We start from the raw sequence: 21963 nt of genomic DNA, 5'->3' as shown, positions 1-21963 counted from the left end.
GGTTAATTAGAACATAAAACATAGAACAATACAGCACAGTACAGGCCCTTCGGCCCATGATGTTGTGCCGAACTTTTACCCTGATCCTAAGGTCTATCTAACCTCGACCTCTACCTGATATTATCATCCATATGCCTTACTAATAGCTGCTTAGATGTCCCTAATGAGGCTGACTCCACTACCCTCTCCCGCAATGCATTCCATGCCCCTACCACTCTCTGAGTAAAGAACCTACCTCTGACATCTCCCCTGTATCTACCTCCACTCACTTTAAAGCTATGCCCCTCGTAATAGCTACTCCCACCCCAGGAAAAAGTCTCTGGCTGTCCGCTCTATCTATATCTCTGATCATTTTGTACACCTCTATCAAGTCACCTGTTGTTGTTCTAAAGAGAAAAACCCTAGCTCCCTCAAACTTCCCTCGTAAGACTTTCCCCACCATTTCAGGCAACATCCTGGTAAATTTTCTCTGCACCTTTTCCAACCCCTCCACATCTTTCCTGTAATGAGGCGACCAGAACTGAACACAATACTCCAGATGTAGCCAAACCAGGCTTTTGTATAGCTGGAGCATAACATCACGGCTCTTGAACTCAGTCCCTCTATTAATGAAAGCCAACACACCATACGCCTTCTTAACAACTCTATCCACCTGGGTGGCAGCTTTCAGGGAACTGTGAACGTGAACCCCAAGGTCCCTCTGCTCCTCCAAACTGCCAAGAATCTTTCCGTTAACCCTGTATTTTGCTTTCAAGTTTGTCCTTCCAAAATGAATCACCTCACACTTTTCAGGGTTAAACTCCATCTGCCACTTCTCAGCCCAGCTCTGCATCTTGTCAATGTCTCTTTGTAACCTAGAACAATCCTCCGTGCTGTCCATCTGCAAACTTACTGATCCACACTTCCATTCCTTCATCCAAACCATTTACAAAAATCACAAATAGAAGAGGACCCAGAACAGATCCTTGTGGTACACCACTCGTAACTGAGCACCATGTTGAATATTTTCCATCCACTACCAGTAAGTTTGCAGATGGACAGCACGGAGGATTGAATATTTTCCATCCACTACCATCCTTTGTCTTCTAGGGGTCAGCTGATTCTGAATCCTGTCTGCCACATTTTCCCCTATCCCATGCCTCCTTACCTTCTGCATGACCCTACCATGGGGAACCTTATCAAACGCCTTACTTAAATCCATGTACACCACATCCACTGCTCCACCTACATCCACATGTTTGGTCGCCTCTTCAAAGAATTCAATAAGGTTTGTGAGGCATGATCTACACCTCACAAATCCATGCTGACAATCACGAATCAACTGTGTCTTTCTTCATAAATCCTATCTCTTAGAGCCCTTTCCAATAATTTGCCTTCCACTGATGTAAGACAAACTGGCCTGTAATTTCTGGAGTTATCTCTATTCCCTTTTTTGAACAAGGAAATGACGTTTGCCTGTCTCCAATCTTCCGGCATTATACCCGTGGACAGTGAAGACAAAAAGATAATCGCCAAAGCCCCTGCGATCTCTTCGCTAACTTCCCATTGAATCCTTGGATAAATCCCATCAGGCCTGGGGGACTTATCTATCTTCAACTTCCTTAAAATTCCTGGCACATCTTCCTTAATAACATTCACCTCCTCACACTGTCCTTCTCTACAACCAGGTCCCTCTCAGTTATGAATACCGACAAAAAGTATTCATTAGGGACCTCTCCTATGTCTTTAGGCTCTGTGCACAAATTTTGTTGACAATCCTTAATTGGCCCTACCCTTTCTCTGGTCATTCTCTTATTCCTCATGTATATGTAAAAAGGCTGGGAGTTTTCCTTGAACCTATCTGCTAAGGTTTTCTCATGCCCACTTATAGCTTTTCTAAGCTCTTTCTTCAACTCCTTCCTGAACAACTTGTATCCCTCAAGAGCCTTTTCCATTCCTCATTTCCCAAACCTTACATAAGCGTCCTTCTTCCTCTTAACCAATTGTTCGACTTGTCTTGAGAACCAAGTCTTCCTCATTCAACCGCATCTTTCCTGCCTGTTAGGGACAAACATATCAAGCACACAGGCTGGCACGGTGGCACAGTGATTAGCACTGCTGCCTCATAGCACCAGGGACCTGGGTTCATTTCCAGCCTCAGGCGACTGTCTGTGAGGAATTTGCACATTCTCCCCATGTCTGTGTGGGCTTCCTCTGGGTGCTCCAGTTTCCTCCCACAGTCCAAAGATGTGCAGGTTAGATGGATTGGCCATGCTAAATTGCCTGTAGTGTTCAGGGAGGTGTAGATTAGGTGGGTTATAGGGTGATGGGTCTGGACGGGATGCTCTGAGGTTCAGTGTGGACTTGTTGGGTTGAAGGGCCTGTTTCCACACTGTCGGGATTCTAATTCTAATACACACGCAGTATTCATTCCTTAAACAATCTCCACATTTCAATAGCGCTCTACCCTGACAGCATCTGTTCCCAATTTATGTTACCCAGTTCTTGCCTAACAGAATAGCATTACCCTTCCCCCAGTTATAAACCTTACCCTGCTGTATGTATCTGTTCTTTTCCATGACTATTGTAAAAGTAACAGAGTTATGATTGCTACCGCCAAATTGCTCTCCTACCAAGAGGTCTAACACTTGGCCCGGTTAATTGCCAGGCACCAAATCCAAAGTGTCCTCTCCTCGTGTTGATCTATCTACATACTGTGTCAGGAATCCTTCCTGAATGCACTGGACAAAATCCGTTCCATCTAAACAATTACAAATAAAATGTTTCCAATCAATATTTGGAAAGGTGAAGTTACCCATGACTACAACCCTGTGACTTCTGCACCTTTCCAGTATCTGCTTCCCAATCCACTCCTCTACTTCTCTGCCACTATTAGGAGTCTGTAAAAAAAAAACCAACAAAGTGACTGCTCCTTTCTTATTCTGGACCTTAACCCAAACTGACTCTGTAGACATGTCATTCTCAGTAGCTGCTATACTAGCCCTGACTAGCAATGCCACTCCCCCGATTGCAGGTTAGTTCCTGATCAAAATGTTCTGCAGATGTTTCATTACTGGGGAAGAGAATTATGTTTAAGCAGAAAGTAGAATTTCATTATTAATGAGGGAGTAGCTGGCAATTGGTTCCACAAAGGGGAGGACCTTATATTCAAGCAGATGATAGATGGTGAATGGTAGAGAAGAAGGTCGGTCTTTAGGGAGTGGTCAGAGTTTGAATTGGGGTTTGGACTGTATTTTCTGTGAAAACGAACCTGGCTATTGATTCAACAGCATGAAGATTTGAAAGGTCCCTGGGCAACATGCCCATTAGCAGCTTTTGTAAGTTCAGAGAATAGAAAACTAAATTATAAATACTACTTGTTTTATCTGAATGAACTGAATAGGTGATTCTGATCAACATCTTCTGAAAATCAACAAGAAACTATCTGTAAATAACGCATTGTGAAAACCACTGAAGTAATCTGGCCAGTTTTGTTATTTTGTTTTATCCCTTAACCATGTTCGTTTGTCTCTCTGTCTTTTGTGTGAATGGGGCTGAAAACCAAGTTTTGTGTGTTTAAACCAATTGAACTGTTTTGTTGTTTAATTTTTCTTTACTATGATTACTGTGTTGCTAATTAATTCCTAAGTTTTTTCAAACCAGAGTCTGAAATTAATTATACACAATGTATGGGATTGGTTATTCAAATAAAAAGTGTTTAGGAGTCAATAAGGCCAATTTTGAGATCTTTGTAGGTTTTAATATTAATTTGTTGAAAATACAGAGGTAGAAAGGCTGAGTTAGTTTATCTGTCTGCCTCCATGTCAAGCTGCATAATATTTTCCCAGCTTTAATCTTGTACAAGGACAATTTCTGTACTGAGGTTGTAACTTTCTAGTATTTTTCAAACACTATCGTGTGATATTTAACATCCAGTCAATTAAGTTCACTTACAACCATTAATTTAGGACTGTATCTGTGTAAGGCTTGAAACTCATAACCTTTTCATTGTGAGGTGAGAGCATAACCCAATCTGAAGAAATCCAGCTTGAATTATAACCAGAGCTGATTTACGAAACCCTTTTCTCGTGAATTCCTTTGAACTTGGGCATTTTGACTATCTGAAGTTTGCACGTCATAAACTTTTATTTTATTCATTCTTGGGAATGTGGGCATTACTGACTGAGCCAGAATTTATTGCCCATCCCTAGTTACACTTCAGAAGGTGGTGCTGAGCTGCCTTCTTGAACAACAGCAGTCCATTTGCTGCAGATAGACCCTCAGTGTCATAGGGATTAATTTTCAGGATTTTGGCCCAGCAATGCGAAAGAAATGGTGAGCTATTTCCAGGTTAATATGGTGAGTGATAGGGTAGTTTGAAGGTTGTGGTGTTCCCATGTGTCATCCAGTCTGCATGTGACTACGTACACAGCAAAAGTGTTCAGCTGCAGCTCCTGATCTACCACATGAAGCACCTGAAACTACAGGTGGATTCACTATGAAGCATCCACGAGACGGTGAATGTTGTAGATAGCATGTTTAGCAAGCTGGTCTCAAGACTGGTAAGGGCTACACAGACTGAGAAGAGTTGTTTAACTGAGATAATGGGAACTGCAGATGCTGGAGAATTCCAAGATAATAAAATGTGAGGCTGGATGAACACAGCAGGCCAAGCAGCATCTCAGGAGCACAAAAGCTGATGTTTCGGGCCTAGACCCCGAAACGTCAGCTTTTGTGCTCCTGAGATGCTGCTTGGCCTGCTGTGTTCATCCAGCCTCACATTTTATTATCTTAGAGTTGGTTAACTACCTGGAAGATAAGTAAACATGGGCAGGCAGTGCTGCAGTCCCCTGTGGCCATTCCCCTCAAATAAATATACCATTTTGAACAGTGTTGAGGGAGTAGCTCCTAGGGAGGAGGAAGCACAAGCAACCGGGTCAGTGGCACTATGACTGGCACCGTTGTACAGCAGGGAGGGTCAAAGTATAGGCAAGCAGTAATGATAAAGTACTGTACAGTTATAGGCACAGATATGTGTTTCTGTGGCCGTGAGCAAAACTCCAGGATGGTGTGTGTCCTTCCTGATGCCAATGTCAAGGATGTTTCTGTGTAGGCACAGGGTACTCTGAAAGGGGAGGGTGAACAGTCAGATATAATAGCCCATATTGGTACCAATAACATAGGCAGAAAGAAAGAGGGACTTAGTGGTTCAGGGACTTAGGTAGGAAGTTGAAAAGCAGGACCTCTAGGGTTGTAGTATCAAGATTACTTCCAGTGCCACATGCCAGTAAAGCTAAGATAAGGACAATAATACAGTTAAATACCTGGCTAAAGAGCTTCTGTAGGAGGGAGGGCGTTAGGTATGTGGATTGTTGGGATATCATCAGGGACAGGTGGCACCTGTACAAGAAGGACAGGTTGCACTTAAACTGTAGTGGGACCTATATCCTGGCAGAGATAGTGGCAACTGCAGATGCTGGAGAATCCGAGATAACAAAGTGTGGAGCTGGATGAACACAGCAGCCCAAGCAGCATCGTAGGTGCACAAAAGCTGATGTTTCCGGCCTAAAAGGTTCTAGCTTTTGTGCTCCTAAGATGCTGCTTGGCCTGCTGTGTTTATCCAGCTCCACACTTTGTTATCCCCTATATCCTGGCAGCAAGTTTTGATAGTGCCACTCAGGAGGGTTTAAACTAGTGTGGCAGTGGTGTGGGAACCAGAGCAGTAGGTCAGTAGGTAAAATGACCGAGGAGGATTCGCAGATTAAGGCCAGTATGACTAAGAGAAAGAACAGATAGGGGGAGGTTTCTGAACTGAGTGGGACTGGTGGATTGAAATATATTTGTTTTAATGTGAGGAGTATGACAGATGAGGCAAATGAACTTGGATTAGTACATGTAACTGATGGTGTGACAATTACAGAGACTTGGTAAAGAGATGGACAAGACTGGCTGCTTGATGTTGTGGGATTTAAGATTTCAGATGAGATAGGGAGGCATGTAAAGGAGGTGAGAGTGCTGTGTGACTGATTCAGGGGAATTTCACAGCTGCTGAGGGAGGACACCTTGAAAAATTAATCCAGTAAGGCCATATGGGTAGAGGTCAAGAATAGGAATGGGAAAGGTGAAATCACTTTGATGGGATCGTACTACAAGCCTCCCATTAGCCAACTGGAGATAGAGGAACAAATATATTAGACCTGATACTGGATAATGACCTCGGTCAGGTGATTGAAATTTCACTTGGCTAGCATTTTGACAACAGTCACCACAATTCCATAAGGTTTAAGTTACTTATGGATAAGGACAGAAGTGGTCTTTGGGCAAAAGTATTAATTTGGGAGAAGTCTAATTACCACAGCATTAGGCAGGAACTGGGGAATGTAGATTGGGGCAGCTGTTTGAGGGTAAATCCACATCTGGCATTTGGGAATGAATTAAAGGTCACTTGATTAGAGATCAGGACCAGTATGTTCCTGTGAAAATGGAGGATAAGGATGACAAGACTTGGGAAATTAGGATGATAAGAGAAATTGAGATCTTAGTCAAAAAGTAAAAGGAGGCATACATAAGGTTTAGGAATCTGAAGTCAAAGAGAGAGCCCATAAAGAATACAAAGATAGCAGGAAAGAACTTAAAGGAATTAGGAGGGCTGAAAAGGGCCCTGAAATGTCTTCAGCAAACAAGATTAAGGAAAATCGCAAGGTGTTTTATACATATATAAAGAGAAAAAGGGTAGCTAGGGAAAAGGTGAGTCCACTGAAGGACAAAGGAGAGAATTTATGCCAGGAGGTGGAGGAAGTGGGTGAGGTCCTTAATTTTGCATTGGTATTCACAAAGGAGAAGACAGAGAATAGAATAGCGTAGAATAGAATAGAATGGAATAGAATAGAATAGAATAGAATCCCTACAGTGTGGAAGCAGGCCATTCAGCGCATCAAGTCTACACTGACCCTCAACACAGCATCCTGTCCCTGCATATTCCAAGGCTAATCCATTTAGCCTACACATCCCAAGAGTCTATGGGACCATTTCACATAGCTGATCCACCTAACCTGCACATCTTTGGACTGCGGGAGGAAATTGGAGCACCCGGAGAAAATCCACGCAGGTATAAGAATGTGCAAACTCCACACAGTAGAGTCACCCAAGGGCGGACTCAAATCTGGATCCCTGGCGCTGTGAGACAGCAATGCTAAGCACTGAGCCACCATGCCACCCTGATGGATGGTGAGTCTTGAGAGGGATGTGTTATTGGAGAAGATTCTTAGAAACAGGATTTATTCACATCACTTATTAGTGGCATCACAACTTTGTGCAGAGAAAGTTGTGTCTCACAAATTTGTTTGCGTTTTTTGAGGAAGCGACAAAACCAATTGATGAGGGCAGGGTGATAAGTGTTGTCTACATGAACTTTAGCAAGGCCTTTGAAAAAATCCCCCACGGCAAGCTGATACAGAGGGTGAAGTCACATGGAATATGTGGTGAGCTGGTAAGATGGGTACAGAACTAGCTTAGTCATAGAAGACAGAGAGTTGCAGTGGAAGGGTCTGTTTCTGACTAGAGATTTGTGACTAGTGATTTTCCACAGAGATCGGTGCTGGGACCCCGAGATGGCCTGATTAGTAAATTTGCAGCTGACACAAATATTGGGGGAGCCGCAGTTAGTGAGGAGGATTGCCAGAGGATACAGCAGGATATAAATGGGGGGCCGGAGACTTGGGTGGAGAAATGGCAGATGGAGTTTATTCTGGTCAAATGTGAGGTGGTGTGTTTTGGATAGAGGAAGGAAGTATAAGTAAATGGCAGAATCCTTAGAAACATTAACAAACTGAGAACAAGGAGTAGAGGTCCACAGTTCTCTGAAAGGGGCAACACAGGAGAATAAGATGGCCAAGTAGGCATATGGCACGCCTGCCTTCATCAGTCAGGGCATAGAGCATAAAAATTGGCAAGTGATGCTGGTCAGCTATATAGAACTATAGTTAAGCCACATTTGGAATATTGCCTACAGTCTGGTCACCACACTACCGGAAGGATGTGGAGGCTTTGGAGAGGGCACAGAAGTGGTTTACCAGGATGTCGCCAGGTTTGGGGGATATTAGCTATATGGTGGGATTGGACAAATTTGTTTTCACTTGAATGTTGCAGGATGAGAGTCAAACTGGTAGGAATTTACAGAATTATAAAATGGACAGTCAGTCTCTTTTCCCCAGTGTGAAAATGCCAATGACTCAGGGACGTAGACTTAACGTAAAAGGGGGGAAGATTAAAGGAGATTTGAGATGCAGTTTTTAACACAGAGGTTGGTAAGTCCTTGAAATGCTCTGCCAGTGGTGGTGGTGGAGGCTGGTAAAATAGCTATGTTTAAGAGGCATCATGACAGATGCATGAATAAGCAAGGAATAGAGGGATATGGACCATGTAGAGGCAATAGGTTTTTTGTTTAGAAAGGCATCATGTGTTGGTGCAGCCTCGTTGGGCTGAACAACCTGTTCCTATGCTGTACTGTTCTGTTTGTACCTGCAGCCCTTGTCCTTCAAGGTGTTGATTGTCATTGGTTTGGAAGGTGTAATACGAGGAAGCTTGGTGAATTTCTGCAGTGCGCCTTGTAGATGGTACACACCTACTGCTACTGAGCATTGATGGTGTAGAGGTTAAGCGTTGAAGATGAAGGATAGGGTGCCAGTCAATTGGACTACTTTTTTCCTGGATGGTGTTGAGTTTCTTGAGTGATGTTGGAGCTGCACCCATTCAGGTAAATGGTCTTATGAACAGTGGACAGACCTTGGGAGTCAGAAGGTTGGTTACTCACTGTTGTAGCCTCTGTATTTATACGTTTAGTCCAGTTCTGTTGATAGTGGAGTTTCAGCAACCGTAATACCAATGTCAACGTGTGATGGTTAGATTCTCTCCAATTGGAGATGGTCATTGCCTGTTATTTAATCTACTGCATAGAAACAAGTTAATTGTATCTTAGGAGATCTCTGTGTCCAAACTCAATGGATCAAAATCTGTATCTTTACCTATAGTTTTCCAGCGGATCCTGATCATATTGGAAGTAAATATATAATTTGCTGCACCTTGTCTTATACGCTTGGCATTTAGTTCTATTCAGGTAGGTGGAGCTGAATACATGGTGAAAGTTATGTAACATTACTGCGTCAGTTCAAAGTAATACTACTTGTATTACATTTCTCTCATGCCCAATTTCACCCCTCACACTCAGAGTGCCAGTGTTTTCCTCCAATTCATGTCATTACGGTCAGTATGTCATTCGCTTCTAACAAACTTTCTTTTCTTTTGCAGCTTCCCAAGCTCAGACCAAACTTCTCACGGCCTCACAATCTCAAAAGCATTTCTGACCACAGGTTTTCTGTTGCTCCGCGCCTTTTCCAGAATTCCAACCTCAATCTGCAGCCAAAGGTTATACCTGCGACAATTGCCAATCTTCCAAATGTCAATGTGCCTCCTGCAACAAAGATCAAATTCCCGCTCAACTATCATTCAGGTGATCATCAATCTGACTCACGGCATCCCTCATTCCCCTACCTCAGTTGATAATGCAGCTCTCCACTGCTTGTTAAAATTTCACACAATTTAACAGGTCATGAAGCCAAAGGACCCAAGCCAAGGTCTCTTATAAAAATCTGTACTAGTTTACTCTTTAAATAATTTGTGATGTTTCTTCGAGATACTTTTTTCAAAAAATGCTTTGATAAAAATGTGGATCAAATTTCAAACAAAACTTGGGTGTTTGGACAGATAAGCCAGTGAGTTGGTAATCCAGTCCCTGAATATGTGCTAAATTAACATTTGTAAACTTTAGCCTCATGGGGATGAAATGGATGGTGTTGCTGCTCCTGTTGCCTATCAGGAGCTAAAGAAATATGTTCATATTGACTCAAGACAAATATTAGCTCAGTTGACATGTTCTTAACATGTGACCCACAGGTTCACACTCATTGTTTAAACTGGGATAAAGGGGTAAAATGGTGACATAGTGATAATATCACTGTACTCTAATCCAGTGACCTCACTAATGTCTGGGGAGTGTGGATTCAAATCCGCCCACAACAGTTGCTAGAGTTTAATAAGCGTGTATAAGTGTTGGTGACTACGCCATCATTAATCGTCATAAAAATCAAGTTCACTAATGTCCTTTGGGGAAAATAATCTGTCTTCCTAAATCCAGTATGAAATGGCCTAGCAAGTTGCTCAGTTCAAGGACAGTTAGGGTCAGGCAACAAATCCTGGCCTTCTTAATAACGTCCACATCCCACAAAATAATCTTTAAAAATGTAAACCAAAAATAAAGTGCCAGACTGTGGGACAGTCTGTTAGTGAGTCAATACTTCAGGAGAGAATTATTAACAATTATTGAATGTTTTTGTCCCCTGAGCTCCTTTATTTCTAGTTTTCCAGTCTCTGTCCATAGAGCTTGTCTTGTGAAGGGGTCTGAATTAAACATGCAGTTGCAAGCCTAACTCTGATGGACATTGCTTTTTCTTTCAACTGCTTCATTTCCTCATTCTTCCATATGGTAGCACATTATTTCATCTTCAGAAAGGAACCCAACTTAGGAAAGGATTGTCTGACTAACTTATGGTTTATGGAAGTAACATCCAGAATTTGCCATCCTCCTATCTGAGGATTAAACATGGACCCTATAGGAAGCCCAAAGGGTTCGTAAGCACGGGGACTGCCAACACACTATCTACACAGTCAGTTAAATAAAAATAATACAGACTTTAATATATTTCAAATGTATAAAGTCACAGTCAATCTACCAATTATTTTTACTGCTTTGCAGATGAAAGCCAGTTACAAAAGATAGAAGTCGGTAACACCACCCCAAGTACCATTCACCAGAAAAACGCAGAGGGGAGCAAGGGGCTGATCTTGCACAAGCGAGTTAGAGGTCAGAAATTCATGTTTCTACAGAATAGCAGGTGTAGAATATCCAAAGCACAGAATGAGTTTTTTTTCAATGACCTGTGATTTACTGACCTGATTTTAAGTGCCTACTACCAATTATATCTCATTACATAACAAATATTATATGAGATTAGATTGTAGCTTTGCACATCATCTTTGGAAATGAAGCTGGACAGTTAAAACTGCTTTTTATTCATTCATGGGAAGAGGGCGTCACTATTGCCAGCATTTATTGGCCCATCCCTAATTGCTCAGAGGGGAGTTTAAGAGTCAACCACATTTCTGTAGTTATGGAGTCAAATGTAGGTCAGACTAGATAAGGATGGCAGTTTCCTCCCTAAAGGATATTAGTTATCAGTAGGAGAATGTGTTGTTTGTTACCAATCATATTTCAGCTAGATTTTAGAATAGTTATTGAAAAGAACAATGCATTAGAGATGGAGAGATGTCTTAAAAAAATCATTCATAGGACATGGGCATCCAGCATTGGACTAGCATTAATTGCCCATTTCTTAAATGCCTGGACAAGATGGTGGTGAACCACCACTTTGAACCAATGCAATCCATGTGGTGTTGGGAAATGCGCAGTGGGGAAGGGAAGGGAATTACAGATCCCTTTGGATGTTCAAGAACCTAATGTAAGATAAGGTGATGAAAGTTGATGTTGGGTATAGAACTGCAGATACCCTAGAGGAACATATAAACTGCATGGGTGTGAAATTCAGAAAGAAACTAAGAAAAACAGGGGAGTAGATGAATAAACACTATCAAGTAAAGTTGAGGAGAACCCAAAAATCTGTCATAAGTACCACATATAAACAGCAAGAAGATAAGGACCTATCAATGATCAGAAAAATAATTTATGTGTGAGGATGGAAGACATGCTTGGTGATGAATTAATACTTCATCCAGTCTTTACAAAGGAAGAGGTAATGCAGGCATTGTAATTAAAATGAAGTGTGTAAATATTTATGAGAGGGAAGAAAGATTAGGTGTTCAGCATCCTTGAAAGTGGATAAATCATCAAGCATGCATGAAGTATACTGCACTCACCTAAAAGAAGTAGAGGAGAACCTTGACCATCAAATCTTAATCCTGTATGTTATGGGTATGGTTATGGAGTTCTTTAAGATTGCTAAGGATGCCCCATTGTTTTCAAAAGGAAAGATAAACTGTGTAGGTACAGCCAGGTCAACCTTTGCTCAATGAAGGAAAAATTATTGGATAAACATTTGAGAAACATTACAAACCATCACTTAGAAAGGATACAATGATTCAGTGATAACACAGATTTGTTAAGTGCAGGTGATATCTGACTAATTTGATTGAATTTTCAGAGAAGGTAACAAGGAAGGTTGATGAAGGTAGATTTCTTTGCAGTCCATGTGCTTTTGATAAAGAGCGATATATTAGACTGGCCAGAAAAATAAGATTCCATGGTAAATATGAACAAGGTGGCCAGTTGGGTCCAAAAGTGGCACAGTGACAGGCAGAAAGGTCAAAGGATGTTTTTGTGACTGGAGGACCATTTCCACCGGGTCTCTTGTTCTTCTATCATGTTATATATCAATAGTTTAACTTAAATATAACATGGTGATTGAGAAGACCTCTGATGTTACAAAAATTGGTTGTTTCCATAATGAAGAAGGATTCTGTAGTTCTCATGAAAATCTCATTGGACTGGCAGTGTTCAATGTGGGAAGTGTGAGCTAAAATACTTTAAAAAGTCAAACAACAGAAAACAATATTCAATAAATAAATACAATAGATAAATGGATGGACTTTGGGATACACATTCTCAGATTTCTAAAGATAAAGTTACCAGATTCCTCATGAGCCATTAGGCTACTGTCTAATTCAAGATAAATGGCTGGTAGTTGTTTAACTAGCAGCAGTCAGAGGGAATTTTACATTTAGTGGCACAGATAGTTATTTCTGTGGCCATGAGCAAGATTCCAGGATGGTCTGTTTCTTCCCAGGTGCCAGGGTCATGGATGTCTTTGAGCATGCACAGGATATTCTGAAAGGGGAGGGTGACCATCCAGAGGTCAAGGTCCACAATTGTACAAATAACATTAGCAGAAAGAGAGATGCATACCTGTAAAGGGGATCTAGGGAGTTCGGTAGGAAGTTGAAAAGCAAGGTGTAACTGTTACAAAATTGGGTAGATTGCTTGTGGATTGGAAGGCAGGATGTTAGAATTTGATGTTTGTAAAATGATAGGGAAGAAGATACTTTTAATGTATCCCTTTAAAAGATGATGTGATTTTTCTAGGCTGGGAGATTTTTAAAAAGTGCAGGTGTACAGAGAGTTCCTGAAATTAAAATATGATAATATATTATTATATTATATCATATTATTATATTATATATACTATGTCGAAAGGGTGTGTGGTTAGCAACCTAGGTAGTAGTTTGTTTTGTTATTAAGACAACCAGTTTGAAAATCAGCCAATTAATTTAAATCAGGCACTTTGAGCCTAAAAACCAATTAAATTTAAATCTGATTGTTTTGACAACCTAGGGCCAATCCTATTGTAAGAAATTAATAGGCCATCAAGGATAAAAAGAAGAGGATATTTGAAAATTGGTGTGAAAGCAACTGCCATCTAGAACATAGAATATTACAGCACAGTACAGGCCCTTTGGCCCTCGATGTTGTGCCGACCTGTCATACGGATCTGAAGCCCATCTAACCCACACTATTCCATGTACGTCCATATGCTTGTCCAATGACGACTTAAATGTACCTAAAGTTGGCGAATCTACTACCGTTCCAGGCAAAGTGTTCCATTCCCTTACTACAGAGTAAAGAAACTACCTCTGACATCTGTCCTATGTCTTTCACCCCTCAATTCAAAGCTATGCCCCCTCGTGCTCGCTATCACCATCCCAGGAAAAAGGCTCTCCCAATCCACCCTATCTAACCCTCTGATTATTTTATATGTCTCAATTAAGTCACCTCTCAACCTTCTTCTCTCTAATGAAAACAGCCTCAAGTCCCTCAGGCTTTCCTCGTAAGACCTTCCCTCCATACCAGGCAACATCCTAGTAAATCTCCTCTGCACCCTTTCCAAAGCTTCCACATCCTTCTTATAATGCAGTGACCAGAACTGTACACGATACTCCAAGTGCGGCCGCACCAGCGTTTTGTACAGCTTCAGCATAACCTCTTGGTTCCGGAACTCGATCCCTCTATTAATAAAAGCTAAAACACTGTATGCCTTCTTAACAGCCCTGTCAACCTGGGTGGCAACTTTCAAGGATCTGTGTACATGGACACCGAGTTAACAACCCACCAGCTCTAAAGAGAAAATCACTGACTGGTACAGAATTCTCTAAACTCACTGAGTAACCAGCATCTAACTGAAGGTATAGCAGCACTCTTAGCTAACATTCCTGACACAAAAATTTAACAGAGAAAGGTGTTCCAGAGTGAAGAACAATAGAGAAGGTACAGAGCAATCCGGAAGATGCATCCTGGTTATAATTTCGAGGTACTAGGTTTGAAGAGTTTTTTTATTTTGGTTTATAAAAGTGGGACTTGTATTTGTTGGAACAGCGTACCATTACAATTATTCTTTATTTGGGAATAGTTAGTAGTTGAGGGGGAATTCTTTGATTTGTTAGTAGTTCTATTAATTTGTTCACTGATGGAGTCGGATAAATAAATTGTTACTTGTTGATTACAGAGTGACTGTCAAAAGTTGATGTCATTTAACTTCTCCTTCATAACAGCTTGAGAGTGAGAGGCAGGTTATACCACTTCTTTTGATGGATTATAGGGCAGGACAAGCCTGTCTGGATGTTTTGGTTTTAGTTATCTGCTTTATAACAGATTGGAGGCTTGAGTCCAGTATCTGGCCAGTTCGTGTATGGGATCTGAACAGATTTGAACAGATTCAGGGTATGAAAGGTCTCAGTAGATTTAAGCACACCTGGGGATTAGTGTCCTAGATCTTTAAATAAAACTGAGTTGTGAAGTGGAAAATCTGTTTAATTTTGGCTACTTGTGGATAGTTAAATCAAAAGTGGGGGAAATGGCTGTTAACATTGCCAAAGAGTTTCTGGGGTTCAAAGAAAGACAGAAAAAGGAGAAAGTTTTAGAATTAGCAGACAGGCTATAATTGGGTTTAACTCGGGATAAGAGAAAAGCTGAAATTGTAACGGAGTTGGTCAACCTTTCAGGTATATCAGGGAAACAGGAAAGTGCAATGGAGTTGGAAAAAAATAAATTGAAAATTAGACAAATGGAGGTGGAAGACAAAGAAAAAGGAAGAGCCAGGACAGAAGAGGAAGAAAGGGAGTTGAAGCAGAGGAAAGACAAAAATAAAAAGAGAAGAAAGGGAGAAAGAGAGAGAGTTTCAACTTCGAAAGTTGCAAATTGGGCAGCAAAGTCAACCTAAAAGGATGGAGATGCAGGTAGAAGATATGCCTAGTGAGGAGGAGAGTGTTGATAAGCAAACCCATCGTAGCCAACAACTTATAGGGATATATACAAATATGTCAAAACATTACCGAAGTTCAATGAAAAAGATGTAGAAGCCTTTCTCACTTCCTAAGAAATTGCCTAAACAGATGTGTGAGTATGGGTAATGTTAATTCAGACCAAGTTGGCAGGCAGGCCTAGTGAGGTGTTTACAGCGCTGTCAGAGGAGGTGCCAAGGGAATATGATGAAGTAAAACAGGCTATTTTGAGTGCCCCACCGATGGGTACAAGAAGCATAGAGACAACGGTACAGAAATGCAAGAAAGCAACCAGGTCAGATTTGTATCAAGTTTGAAAGAACTAAACAGAGCAACTTCAATATGTGGGTGAGAGCATTAAACATAGAAAAGACATATAAGGATCTTAGAGATCATTCTGGTGAAGGACTTTAAAAACTCACTTCCAGAAATGATAAGAACTCATGTTGAAGAACAGGAAGTTAAAACAGTGAGAAGAGCTGCAGAGATGACAGATGAATACACATTAGTGCATAAATCAAAATCTAGCTCCTGACAGCAATTTCAATCCATGAAGGATAGAAATTAGGACAAATGGAGATCCTTCAATGAGAAACAAAATGTAAATCACCCTTGGAACAGTTTACCACATGTGAAAAATGAAACCCAAAAGGGTGGAAAAGAGGACAACGACTTCAGAAGTTTTCGCCTCAATAAGATGGGACCCACAAAGTTACAGTGCTGGTGGATGAAGAAAGGCACTAGGAAAAAGAATACAGTAAAAGAGGCTCAACCAGTGGGATTAATTGAGGTAGTGAAGGAAATCCCAAGAGATGTCAAGCAGCAGAGTGTACAGTCTACTGACAGCTAGAAAGTAGATAGTACCTGATCTTTTCAAAGACTTCACCTCTGTGGATAAGGTTTACTAAGGTAGAGCCGGGGGAGTAGGAAAAGAAGTTAACATGTAGCTGTTTGGAGCTACAGGAGCTGGTTAACAAAGAAAGAAAATTACAGCACGGGAACAGCCGTCCAAGCCTGCGCCAATTGAGATCCTCTGTGTAAACCTATCATCTATTTCTAAGGGTCTGTATCCCTTTGCTTCCTGCCCATCCATGTACCTGTCCAGATACATCTTAAAAGACACTAACGTGTCTGCATCTACCACCTCCGCTGGCAACACGTTCCAGGTACACACCACTCTCTGCGTAAAGAATTTTCCACACATATCTCGCAAAAACTTTCGTCCTCTCACTTTGAACTCATGACCCCCCAGTAATTGAGTCCCCCACTCTGGGGAAAAGCTTCTTACTATCCACCTTGTCTATACCCCTCATGATTTTGTAGACCTCAATCAGGCCTCCCCCCACTCAATTGCCGTCTTTCTAATGAAAATAATCCTCATCTACTCAACCTTTCTTCATAGCTAGCGCCCTCCATACCAGGCAACCTCCCGGTGAACCTCCTCTGCACCCTCTCCAAAGCATCCACATCGTTTTGGTAATGTGGCAACCAGAACTGTACGCAGTACTCTAAATGTGGCCGAACCAAAGTCTTATACAACGGTAACATGACCTGCCAACTCTTGTACTCAATACCCCGTCCGACGAAGGAAAGCATGCCGTATGCCTTCTTGACCACGCTTGACCTGCATGCCACCTTCAGGGAACAATGGACCTGAACACCCAGATCTCTCTGTAAGTTAGTCTCTAATCATAAGAGATGAAAATATTTGCACTTCTTCTGAAATGTTACCCAAGACAGTGATAACGTGGAGAGAGATTAGGCTATAAAGTCCAATCAAGACGGGGAAGTCATCGTGGAAGTGATTGAAAGAGTGTCTTTTCCAGGAATACAGATTGTTCTTGGAAATGATCTAGCCAGATCAAAGGTGAGAGTGATTCACATTGTAGTGGAGAAGTCAAAGAAACCCAGGGAACTGAAGAGTTAAAAGAAAAATACCCTGGAATTTTTCCAGACTGTAAGGTGACAAGATCCCACCGCCAAAAATTAAAGCAACAATGGGAAAAAAACAAAGAGAAAGACAAAAGTGTTCATCCAGCTCCGCACTTTGTTATCTCAGATTCCCCAGCAACTACAGATCCCATTATCTCTGATACAATTTTAACCTCACTGCGAAGCCTCTTCCAGGGATGCCTAACCTGAAGAAGGTACCCTCCTTCCTCTGGACAAACTTCAGGGGATCTCTGTCCCACTACAACTGTCTTGTAAATCCGCCTCCCCCTCTTTCCCTATTTATTTCAGAACCCTCTCTCCCTCCCCCTTTTCTGATGAAGGGTCTAGGCCCAAAACCTCAGCTTTTGTGCTCCTAAGATGCTGCTTGGCCTGCTGTGTTCATCCAGCTCCACACTTTGTTATCTAGAAAGACAAAGGAGTTGAGGATCAGTCAGCTGACACCCAGTTTGATGAAATGGTAAAGGAAAAACCTGAGCAGGTAGAGGATCAGGCATCAAAAAAGTAAGACAATAAAAAGATTTATATCATAAAGCTTACTCAGAAAAGGAATCAGAATGTATTCCAGAATATTATTACCAGAAGGATAAAATCTTAAAATGGAAATGAAGAGCTTGGCAGGTTAGTGCAGATGAGAAATGGGTGGAAGTTCACCAGAATGTGTTGCCGTGTAGCACATGAATTACCTGTAGGAGGTCATCTAGGAGTGAGGAAGATTCAGGCTAAGACACAGAAGCATTTCTATTGGCCTGGGTTGCATAAAAATATGGTTGACTTTGTCATACATGTCAGATGGTAGGAAAGCCACAGACAGTAATAGATGTTGAGGAACAGAAAGTTAAAACAGTGAGAAGAACTGCAGAGATAAAGGATGAATACACATTAGTCCATGACTTGAAATCTAGCTTCTGACAGCAATTTCAAAAGTAATGATGCCAATTCCTGCATTTGAAGAATGTTTCACATGGGTTCTGATTGATTGTGTAAACCCCTTCCGTAAAGCCAAACGTGGGAACCAGTATTTGCTAACCATAATGGATACGTCTACTGGATTTCTGGAGACAATTCTATTATGGAGTGTCAAGGTAAAAAAGGTTGTAGAGGAGTTGTTTGCCTGAAGGAGTTTCTTTACCTGTTTTGGACTACCCAAGGAGATTCAGTCAGCCCAATGGCCCAATTTTACTGGCAAATTATTTAAGGAGGTCATATTAGTTAAGGTGTCCAACACTTTGAATCAAGTGTACACTGTCAAGAATCCCAGAGAACATTGGAAAGGTGGCATCAAACCCTAAAAGCCATGCTGAGGGCTTATTGGTAGGATTACCCAAATGATTTGGATAAAGGTATCCAATTTACATTATTTGCTTTTAGAAATGCTTCAAATCAATCAACTCAGTTTACTCCATTTGAATTTATATTTGGACACAAAGTAAGAGAGCCTTTAACATGGGTGGCAGGTTGGCTTAGTGATTAGCACTGCAACCTCACAGCTCCAGGGACCCGAGTTTGATTCCATCCTTGGGCGACTGTCTGCGTGGAGTGTGCACATTCTCCCCGTGTCTACGTGGGTTTCCTCCGGGTGCTCCGCTTTCCTCCCACAGTCCAAAGATGTGCAGGCCATACTAAATTGCCCATAGTGTTCAGGGGTGTGTGGGTTATAGGGGAATGGGTCTGGACGAGATGCTTCAAGGGGCGGTGTGGACTTGTTGGGCCGAAGGGCCTGTTTCCACACTGTAGGGAATCTAATCTATTCTAAACATCAAATAAGGAAAAGTTGATAGGTCCAAAGTCAGAGATCTCACAGTTGGATATCTGAGGTGAAAGAAAGATTAAATAGAGTACACGAATTAGCTGAGTCTGAAGCTGGATGAACACAGCAGGCCTTTTGTGCTCCTGAGATGCTGCTTGGCCTGCTGTGTTCATCCAGCTTCACACTTTATTATCTTGGATTCTCCAGCATCTGCAGTTCCCATTATCACACGAATTAGCTAGACCACATTTGAATCAAATCCAGATGATTCAGATTTTGATTTACCTCAGAATAAATTGAATAATGAGGATGCCCTTAAAGAACAGGATAGGGAACTGAATTGAAAGACTTGTTGCAGCACTATGAGGATATATAGAACATAGAACATAGAACATAGAACAGTACAGCACAGAACAGGCCCTTCAGCCCACAATGTTGTGCCGACCATTGATCCTCATGGATGCACCCTCAAATTTCTGTGACCATATGCATGTCCAGCAGTCTCTTAAATGACCCCAATGACCTTGCTTCCACAACTGCTGCCGGCAACGCATTCCATGCTCTCACAACTCTCTGCGTAAAGAACCTGCCTCTGACATCCCCTCTATACTTTCCACCAACCAGCTTAAAACTATGACCCCTCGTGCTAGCTATATGTAGCAATAGAATGGGGAGACTGACATAGGGAATGCTGTTCTGATAAAACAACACCCCAACAGGCTTAATACTCTGAAAGCAGCACAGGTACAGAAGGAAGTAGAAGTGATGCTCCAAGAAGTCATAATCGAGCTACGTCAAAGCGAGTGGAGTTCACCAGCTCTGTTGGTTCCCAAATCTGATGGCACTCAACAATTCTGCATAGATTATTGTAAGGTCAACGCCGTGACTAAATCAGACTGATACCCGATTCTAAGGCTGGAGGACTGTATGGAAAAAGTTGGACAAGTCACTTGGATCACAAAGTTGTACTTACTTCGTGGTTACCGGCAATTACTTTTGTTGGAGAGAGCACAAGAAGTTTTTGCTTTTGTAAACCCAGATGGGCTGTATCAATTTAAAGTAATGTCCTTTTGACTGAAGAAAGCGCCAGCCACTTTGTAAAGACTTACGAACAGAGTTGTGGCAGGATTGACTAATTGTGCCATCTTTATAGATGACTTCATAATCTTTAGCCACTTGTGGACAAATCACATGGTGAATTTTGGCAGCGCTCTTTGAGAGCCTATGGAAGGCAGAGTTGATCATAAACTTGGCAAAAACAGAATTTGCGAAGGCGGAAGTGATATTCTTAGGGCACAACATCTGAAACAGATGGAATGCACCAAGGAACGCGAAGACAAAGGCCATCAAGGAATTTAAAGACCATCCTCGAAGAAAGAGGTGCTATGATTTTTGGGACTGAACAGATTCTACAGGAAGTTTGTACCAAACTTTAGTAGCATAGTGGCGCCACTGATGAATTTATTAAAGAAGAACACAGAATTTCAGTGGACAAACCAATGCCGGGGGCATTTAAGAATTTAAAAGCAGTGTTAACCACTGCACCAGTTTTAGCCACACCAAATTTCTTGAAACCCTTTAAAGAGGCCATCGACACAAGCAATGTAGGTTTTAGAGATGTGATGTTACAGGAGGATGATTGTGGAATTGAAAGGCCAATCAGTTATGTTTCAAAGAAACCCAATATCCACCAGAGAAAATATATGAACACTGAAAAAGAGTTAATGAGTTTGGTATTGCCCTTTACAATATTTTAAAGTTTATGTTGCAAACAATGTATCAGAGATGGTTGTGTACACTGATTGCAACCCTTTGCAAAGATTTAAAGACAAAAATACCAGACTATTTCTTTGGAGTCTTATGTTACAAGTGTTTAATTTACAGACTGTACATGTTACAGGTCGTGAAAATGTTACGTTATTGCAGTTTAAAAGGAAAATGTGTATCTAAGATAGAAACGATCGTGTTCAGTGTTGTATTTATGTACAATTAGTATAAGATGTGTAACTCTAGGTTAGTGAGATATGGATCTAGTAATAATGGTGTTAAGGTTTAGAAAAGAAAAAAAGGAAGCCAACTTTTCATCATGATGGTTCATTTTTTTCTTAAGTGGGGAGGTGTTGCGAAGTTGGGTAGAGTACTTGTGGGTCTGAATTTCATTTTGAATTGAATCATTTACTGTCACGGCTATTCAGTATAAAAATACGGTGAAAAGTGTATATGTTTGCCATACATATTTGGTGCCATTCACATTAACTTAGAATAAGATAAGAAAAAAAAACTTAAGGGAGTCCAACTTTCCCTACCACTGCTGCAGTCCCACTCAGGGCATTTCAGCCCTCACCATGCCTCCACCAGAGTCCCACTCCAGGCTTTCCACCCCACGCCATGCCACTGCTAGTGTCCCACTCTGGGGTGCCTCACTGGCCTGATCTCGCCGCTGCACTGCCTGACAAGCCTGCTCTCAGCTGCCTCACCAGATTGTACTCGCTGCCGCTGCCTCACTGGCCCAACCTCGCTGGCCAACTCTTGATCCTCTGCCGTCGCTCCAGCCCACACTCAATCTGTCATGACTGCAGGAAACCATACGCGCATTCAGCTGCTGCTACGTGTTTCCCGATTGCGACCCAGCTCCTTTCAAACTTCTTAGGTAGGTAGTTAAAAGAGGTGGGTTGGAGGGGGAGTGGAGAGAATTTCTACAGAAGGAGAGAGAAGGAAGAAAAAATGGAAGTACAAAGACAGAAAGAGAAAGAGTTCTGGCGAGCTGAGTGGAGGTCCAAATGAAGCAACTTACCCTACCACTATCTTGCTGAATTATAAAGGCAGAATGTTAGAGTTTGACATTTGTAAAATGACAGTAGGGAAGAGTGTGTAGTCGTTTT

The 21963-nt window shown here is 41.6% G+C and overlaps 1 protein-coding gene across 4 annotated transcripts in view; it reads left to right on the top strand.

The window, feature by feature from the left end:
* si:dkey-26i13.8 (kinesin-like protein KIF19) overlaps window positions 1-21963 on the top strand; it is a 291207-nt gene that overhangs the window by 252664 nt on the left and 16580 nt on the right. For 2 of the 4 annotated variants that reach the window (XM_048552698.2, XM_048552700.2), the window contains exons 17-18: window positions 9286-9487; window positions 10790-10897. The exons of 1 other annotated variant lie outside the window; for it this stretch is intronic. In XM_048552698.2, coding sequence (XP_048408655.1) covers window positions 9286-9487; window positions 10790-10897 — 310 coding nt within the window. The remainder of the gene's footprint in view (window positions 1-9285; window positions 9488-10789; window positions 10898-21963) is intronic. One more of the 4 variants, XM_048552699.2, reaches the window with a different exon arrangement.

The sequence above is a fragment of the Stegostoma tigrinum genome, chromosome 23 (genome assembly GCF_030684315.1).
Source record: "Stegostoma tigrinum isolate sSteTig4 chromosome 23, sSteTig4.hap1, whole genome shotgun sequence".
NCBI lineage: Eukaryota > Metazoa > Chordata > Chondrichthyes > Orectolobiformes > Stegostomatidae > Stegostoma > Stegostoma tigrinum.
Note: the sequence above shows the minus strand (reverse complement) of the source record. Positions and strands in the feature narration are given on the sequence as shown.